This window comes from Tribolium madens, unplaced genomic scaffold (assembly GCF_015345945.1).
Source record: "Tribolium madens isolate multiple individuals breed KSU strain unplaced genomic scaffold, Tmad_KSU_1.1 Scaffold_97;HRSCAF=244;Tcas5.2_LG3a, whole genome shotgun sequence".
Taxonomy (NCBI): Eukaryota; Metazoa; Arthropoda; class Insecta; order Coleoptera; family Tenebrionidae; genus Tribolium; species Tribolium madens.
In genome coordinates this window covers 4,421,694-4,429,349 of record NW_025401069.1, presented here as the reverse complement: position 1 = coordinate 4,429,349, position 7,656 = coordinate 4,421,694, and the positions used below count along the sequence as shown (strand labels likewise).

The window sequence follows — 7,656 nt, the reverse complement described above, 5'->3', positions numbered from 1 at the left end:
AAATATCACAAAGGTAAGTTCTGGAATGCCAAGGTGTGTTTTTTTTTTATTTTTATTTCACATGATAAAAGAAGAAAAACAATAGATACAATTAAGTTTTTATTAAAAGTAAAGCTTGCTTTATAAAAATATACTGTTTTACAAAATAAATTAACAATAAATAAATAAATACTTATAAATTACATCATCATTTTTAGGGAAACATTACGATAGTGGTATATTAACATAACATAAAAGTCTTGCAGTCTCTTAATTCTAATGAGTTTCCAATATTAATAAAAAACGTTAGCAACTATAGTGAAATATTCGCTCGCACAGTCTGAAAACCGAATATTTTCACAGAACCCCACCAAACCCCCAATCACTATTAAGAATTTTTTACAGTTTTATTCACTCTGCCCGTTCACTCACTTCCGCTTCTTTAGTTTTTTCTGCCTCATCTGGAAAATTATAAATGGGCTTAAACCCACCAATCAACTGCGGCTTGAAATTCTCAATATCAAACTCGCTAGTTGTTGCAAGTGGCAAAGTCGTGACTTCCTCCCCTATTTCAGTAGTCGACTTATTCTTGTCCCTCACCACAGACCACCCTTGGGACATCGAATCTATGTTGACACTAGCTTGAAACGGCGCTTGGAAATCCTGTTGGATATTTGGCAAATTCTCAGTGTCGCTTTTGTGATTCGGAGGCTCGTCATACTTTTCTTTCAGTTCTACTTGGGGGTGAGTGTGCATCACAGCGCTTACTGTGAATTCGTTATCAGGGTTTCCGTGCCCTAAATGGGCACTGCTGACAGTCCCCAGCCGGATTTCGGGAATCACGGGGCTGCCGTAGTTGGGCATGGAGTACTTGTCGTCGTGTCTGTGGGGCTCAGTCGGGGTGTAGGCCACTGCGATGGGTTTTTCCGTGTAAGTTTTCAGAGTAACCGAAATTTGGTTGGAGGAAGATACTTTGTGGCCATTCACAATTCTGGATTCGATGTTCTCGCCAATGGTGTTCCACTGGTTGCCCGAAACAACGAAATTGTCAGCTTCATCTAAGTTGTTTCCATTTTTGGACGGTACTTCCGGTACCGCGGGATTGAGAACAGAAGGATCGGGCCGTTCAAGAGGATATGGAAAGTCAGATTTTATAGGGAATGTGGGTCTGGGATGAGGTTTCAGAATTGGAGCATCGTTCCGATCTTTTGGATTCAGAATAGGGTTTTGCTCGTAATCGAAACTTTGGTTGATTTTTGAGGGAGGTAAAGGCAGTTCTGCCCTGGTACCAATCACCACACTTTCCTTAGTGTTCGAATCTATCACATCTAGTTTAATAGGGGGTGTGTTGACAGGATACACCACATAGAGGGGTTTGTCAGTCCCACTGTTGCTTTTTTCTGTCACCACTTCCGGTTGAATTTCTTTCTTTTCCCCCTTTTTAGCTTGGATCATTTGCAATGTTTCAACGTCTCCATCCAAATTAGCAATTCTCCTGGTCCCGAGTACCACTTTTGGAGGACTTTGGTAAAAGAATTGGTCAGGGAGGAGTTTCTTCGGCGCTTCATTGATAATCCGATCTTCGGCAACCGGTCGTATTTGGTTAGGGGGCGGCGGAGGCGGGGGAATTTTCCTCAAATTATGAAGATTTTTCGGCGGTGGTGGCGGTTGCAACTTCTCGAAGAAACCGATGGGCCTGTTTGAGGGTCTCTCCAAAAGAGGTTGCCGGTTTAAGTAATGTGGTGGAACGTTGGACTTCATATTGGGTCGAAACTGGGGCAAAATATTGGGCAAATTGTCAATTCTTTTGTAGGCTATCTCAGGTGGCGGTCTTGGGGGCCTCACGTACTCGGGTTTGCCGGAGTAGAAATGTCCTGGCCGGGGGTCCCATGGGGGCCTTGGCCGGTCGATTCTTGACGAGGCGTTTGGTACCACGTCCTTTTCTTTAGGCGGGGTTAAATCGCTTGGGAGTTGATGGTACATGGGTTTGGAGTTTAATTGTAAAACTTCTCGGATTGGGGGTGGTTGAAGAGGTGGTATCAGGTTGCCGACTTGTTGTTTGTCATCAGGGAAGACAATTTTACCTCCGGTTCCTTTAGGATATTCAATTTTCTCATCTCCAATTTCGAGTTTTTCATCAACCACTTGACCAGGTACTTGTTTAAGACTGTTGATCGGTACTCCAATTGCAAGGGAAGCTTCTGAATTTTTCTGGGGTTGGATTGTGACTGAACTGGCTGCTGGTGGGTAATTTTGAGCTGGGGAGGCTTGTACGGTGTAACTGACTGTACCTTTACTATATTGGGGTTGTTGGCCATACAAGGGCCGGAAGGGGTTACTATCATAGGGGCTTTCTTTAAGTGAAGTACCAACATATTGATTACCTTCGACGTTTTGGTGGTTACCCACCACGAAAGAAACCATGTCTTGGTCTGGAGCTATATGGATGTTACTAGTACTGGGAGGTTGTTGTTTTTCATAACCGAACGGTTTTGGTACCACTTTTTCATTGTTCAACTGTTCGCGTAAATTCTGAGTGGCTACAATTATTGATTGGTGGTTATTTAAATTGGTTATGTGATTTTCCCCGAGAGGTAATGACGTCACTTTCATGGTACTGGTCGGAGGTTGAGTTGGGCGAACTTCCTTTTTCGTATCATTTTCTCTCTCTTCATAATCATATTCGTCATAGACTTGCCTTTTGGTCGTACTTGGTTGAGTGGTTGTACTTGTAGTTGTAGACTGGGTTGTACTAGTAGTAGTAGTTGGTGCAGTAGTGGAACTTGTAATATCATTTTGTACTTCTTTCACTGGTTTGTTTTCCATAGCTACATTATCCTCATGATTAATTTTTTCTTCATAATCTTCATATTCGTAAGAAGCTGATTCTAGACCCATACTTGACCCCGTCAGTACATTAGGTCCGGCATGGGAGTTAGGATAATGCAAGTCACTGGGTGCACTTTGCAAAGGTTTATCCGTTTTAATTTCCTTTGGTGGTTTTGGCTTTTCAGTCGTCGGTACAATTTCATCGTACTCTCCAAACAACTGTTCAAAAACACTCAAAACGCGTCGTGTTGTCGTACTTGGAGCTTTGGTCGTCAGATAAATATTGTTCACATTTTTTGTTGTTAAATAGATTTGATTTGGCCGTTCTGTCTCTTCGTAGTAATCTTCAAAATCTTCGTGGAAACTTGGATGGTTGATTTCACTATTCATCAGATTTTTAGATGTTGAAGTCAAGTAAACTTCTGTTGTAGTTTTAGGAGTTGTTGTAGTGGTTGTGGTAGTTGTCGTTTCCGTAGTCTTTGGACTACTGTAATAATTCGGCGATTTATAATAAGTTGGGCTTCCGGTCGGTTTAACGGTAGAAGTTTTAACACTGTAATCCTTATGATTGTGGTATTTGTTGATATTTCCTTGAATTTTGGTGTTGGCGTAAGAGCTTGATATCAAGGGGTAGACGTACTTGTCTGAATTGTATTTGACTGGTAGGTTTAAAAAGTCGTGGAAATTTGGTGTTAGTTGGTTGATATCACTCGGCCTGTGACTGCCTAAACTCCCATCTTTGCGATCGATATTGCTCTTGTCGTAGATGTCCGAACTGGGCTCTTCATCAACATAGTCGTATAAGTCATCATCTAGTCGCAATGTTGCAGTTTTACTATCGAAATCGATTTTTCCAGTCAGTGGATCTTTTTCTAAATAGAAAGGTTTTCCTTTGTTAAATATGTTCTCCGGTAGGTTGTACCCTGGAAGTACCAGCGGAGACGGATCTGGAATTTCTTCCGAATTTTGACCAGCTTTACTCTCCTATTAAAACACTATAAAAAAATTCTGTCTATATAAGAAAATATAAATACTAACCGTATTGTTCGTTATAGCAATTTCTTGGCTACTTGGTGTTGTAAGTTGATCGGTACTATTAGCAGATACATTTTTGTTGTCGAGATGTCCACCCATGAGACCAGCTCCATCAGTAAGAAGTGATTGGTACAAGACAACCGTTGGTACCGAGATTAAGATCTTTACAATGGTTAGCAAGACATACCGTAACTCCATGATTGCTACAAAAGAAAGGATGTAAAGACTGTGGGGAATTTGTTATCATTTAATTAGATAAATGGAGGGGCAAACAGTATGATGATTTAAATAGATGCCTTTCTCCACTCAAGTGGACGTTTTATTTTTTAAAGTTTCTACTCAATTTTGTACACAATACTATCTCTCATTTATAACTCCAATGAGAAATGGCACTCTTGGTCACCGTTTTCCCAAGTGAAATAAATTTGCTACTTTATGCCTATTTGTCCCATTTCTCACTGCAATAATTTTGGCTTGGCGACTGGGCGTCCAAGAATGTCAAAACGTAAGTGTTGGATAACGGGAGATGTTGATTAAAGGTGTGCTTCCAAACATGTTTAGGAAGTTTAGTTTGGTCAAGGTTACGTGATTACCTTGCTCGAGTCTATTGACCTACTTGTTTCATCACAGGGAAGTAAGTGGAATGTGCTTATTTAAAGCATTAAAATTAAAGTTATAATTAATTAATTAGTTTCGCAACAATTACAATAAAGCTTGGGCAATTATGAACAGTTACTTGTAAATGAATTTTCATAAGAATTAATGTTTCATTATCAATTGCAGTTGTAAAAGTAGCTGGCATTGCTATTGCAACTTTTGCATATTATGGGAAAATTGAATGGTTTGGAGAAAGTTTTTTCGGGGCTTGTTATGTGCATTACATTTAGGATTATTCATCGAGAACAATGCATCATTAATTTTAGGCCGGAGATCAACACAGATTCTTTTAGCCATTGTTACAATTGGTTAATGTAGCGTGGATTAACCTACTCCACTGACACTAGAATGGTGATCTTTTAGCAAAAGATGTAAATGAATCGTTTATTAATAGAAAACACCGTTACAGCTATATGGCCAAGTATGCAGGTGAAAGTAAAAAATTTGAATTCACAAAAGCCGTTCAACAACAAAAACTTGTCAACAATTATTATCGATGAGCAAATAAGATAAACAGAAAGTTCCGTTTTGAGACAAAACTTCCAACAATTTGCTAATAGCAAAAATCCGGCTTTGTGTAGTATCAATTAAAAAAATTGATTATTAGAGTGTTCCGTTTGTAGTTAACAATTACAGCCTTAACGGAATCACTCATTAATTAGCGATTTATGGAGTGCTTTGAACCTGGAGAAGTCTATTTAGCAAGTTGCAATTTTTGACAAATGTGTCCGAATTTTTTCAAAATGTAGATCCGGTGCAACGGTGTTGGATATGAGAACGAGTGCAAGAATGTGCTTTTTTAATTCAAAAGCTGGTAACGGGACTGGACAGTCTATGCAAATGTGTAGAGTTGTGAATAGTCTCTGCGACAACTCCTCGTGACATATATCGTTGATTTGGTCAAGAGTACCGCTACATTACCACGGCGTCTTCGCGAATATGTAGTTTACTGGTTCTTTGGGGCACACCGCAATATCAAGCACGAATATGTCATTAGTTTTGTGGAAAATTTGAACTACTCTGACTATTTTTTGTAGAGTTGTCTCAACAACTCGAAGCGAAGACAAACACAGGTCATTCGATTTGAAGCCTGTTCCACTTGATTTATTTGGCAAAAATGTTCGCGTGCTCGGTGTAAACGGTTTCATGTGAGGTCAATAGGAACGCGCGATGTTTCTGTTAAAAAACAACGAATGAAAAATTTAATAAGTCTGCGATAAATAAAGCAGAATTGACCTTTCCGCGAAATGTTTATGGTTTTTCCCAAGAACCAAAAAGGAAAAATCAAACTGTGTTTGTATCAAGACGCTGAAGACAAGGTGATTTCAAACTGTTGCGATTTAGTGTCAATAAACTATTGTTTGCTATTTCAATGTTACAGAAACTGAGAGTGGAAGAAAACAAGGCAAAATTCTACAAAACATGTTAATTAGTTCATTTGTTTTCGTAAATGTGTGTTGAAACAGTCATGATTGAAAATAAAGAATATTGACCTTAAGTTTTTTAGCTTTATGAGTCTGGAGGAATATTTTAATCATAAAATGATGCTATTTTTATAAAATAACAGAACGGTGTTTAATATTGTGATTTTCCAGTCGAAAATAGATAAAATCTTGTGGTTAATTCTGTAGAATTTTATGTAAAAATGAGAATGATTTAAATAAGGGGAAACAAACGTGGCATTCGGTTAGTCTACCCCTATTTTAACAGCCCCCAATGTGTGTAATGAGTCCCTACTTTTATTTTTATAGATTTCGACTATTCTAGAAAGCGGAGGTAAAAATTTTAGATATTTAGGCAGTCAATTGTGAATTTTTTATTTCCTCTACGCATTCATGTACTAATATTTTTTAAATTTGTTATTTCATGTTGTTTGCACCAAAAAGATTAATAAATAGGCTATAATTTTGAGAAACTGTTTTTCTCAAATTCATTTTAAGATTTTCGAAAAAAATATTAATAAATTCATTTCAACATATAAATCATTAATCAACTAATTAATTAAATAAAAAACATGGCATTTTTTTATAACAACTAAAGCTGGTTTACAGAAAATAACTTTTATGTACCTGATTTATTATTATAATTAAATTACATATTCAATGACGAATTAGTGTAATTTCTTTCCTTTTCTCTTAAATTTTTAATTTGTTTTCTGTTAGGTAACAGGTTTTAATAAATGTTTACTCTTGACCTTAGAATCGACTTTTTTACTTTTATGTATAATAAAGATAATGAGACAGTTTTAAAAATGATTATGATTATTAAAATGTTTATTTAACAAGTCAAGGCTTTTTGATTTGTGCAAAAAATGATGTTTTGCTGCACATTTTTGCCATAAAACTTACCACTTTTTGAAATAAATCGCTCAAATCACTTGCCACAACCTGAGATCATACTGAAGAAAGCGAAACCAAAGTCATTATTTGTATCGTTCACAAGCCAATACCTCACTGCATCACTTTATTATTCCAAAAAAAAAATATTGAAGAACAATTTGGTAAAGTTTGCGAAGCGAATTTACATGTCGAAAGGTCTACTATTTGCACTGTTACAGACTCTCTACAATAGTAGCAAGTAGATGTTAAGAAGGAAGTGTCAACCAACGTTCACTAATCGATCAAGAACTTCACCGAGAATGAAAACTATCGGAATGAGCGAGCTTTTTACTGCAACGAGTTCTTTACTCTGTTAGCCGGTAAATACAGTGACGTAGATGAAGAAATGAAGAAAGTGGTACCGGAACACACACCCTGCTCCTCGTGATTCATTTTTTATCCGGGTGCGCTAGATCCTCGGAATTCTCGATAGTACCGGGAGAAGAATCTGGTCTCCAGAGACATGGTGGGCGTTTCGAATGGTTTAATTTTATCATTTGAGCTAAAATTTCGGCGTTTGGTTGTAAACATGTGAGGAATACTGTTACGCCGAGTGCCCCAGTTCTACGCCTCTGGGTTGGTTCTACGGTACTTGCAGTAGGTATCAGGTACTGTTATTTAGCCGCAGGCCAACCTGCTATATCATTATCGACTTGACTTAATACACATTTTATTAATTATTCTCGTTATTGATAGTTATTTAGTGGCAGCAAAGTCTTAATTGTCGCTCTTCCTTGGTGCAGTTTCTGGGTCAATTTTTGGTTTCGTAACTTGCAGA

At 37.8% G+C, this 7,656-nt stretch overlaps 1 protein-coding gene across 1 annotated transcript; it reads right to left on the bottom strand.

Moving 5' to 3' along the window:
• Positions 1–86: 86 nt before the first annotated feature.
• LOC123015181 lies at positions 87–7,177 on the bottom strand. Its single transcript, XM_044414777.1, has 3 exons — positions 6,849–7,177; positions 3,847–4,046; positions 87–3,792 (listed from the first exon to the last, which is right to left on the bottom strand). The coding sequence occupies exons 2-3, from the start codon at positions 4,039–4,041 to the stop codon at positions 391–393; spliced, it is 3,597 nt and encodes a 1,198-aa protein (XP_044270712.1). The 5' UTR covers positions 4,042–4,046; positions 6,849–7,177; the 3' UTR covers positions 87–390.
• Between the last annotated feature and the right edge of the window lie 479 nt (positions 7,178–7,656).

What these genes read in the sequence shown, in the direction of transcription:
- LOC123015181 (XM_044414777.1), bottom strand. Translation starts at nt 4,041, where the DNA reads ATGGAGTTACGGTATGTCTTGCTAACCATTGTAAAGATCTTAATCTCG. An exon ending in TTGCTATAACGAACAATACG is followed by an intron (nt 3,793 to 3,846) that starts GTTAGTATTTAT and finishes GTGTTTTAATAG; the next exon opens with GAGAGTAAAGCTGGTCAAAA.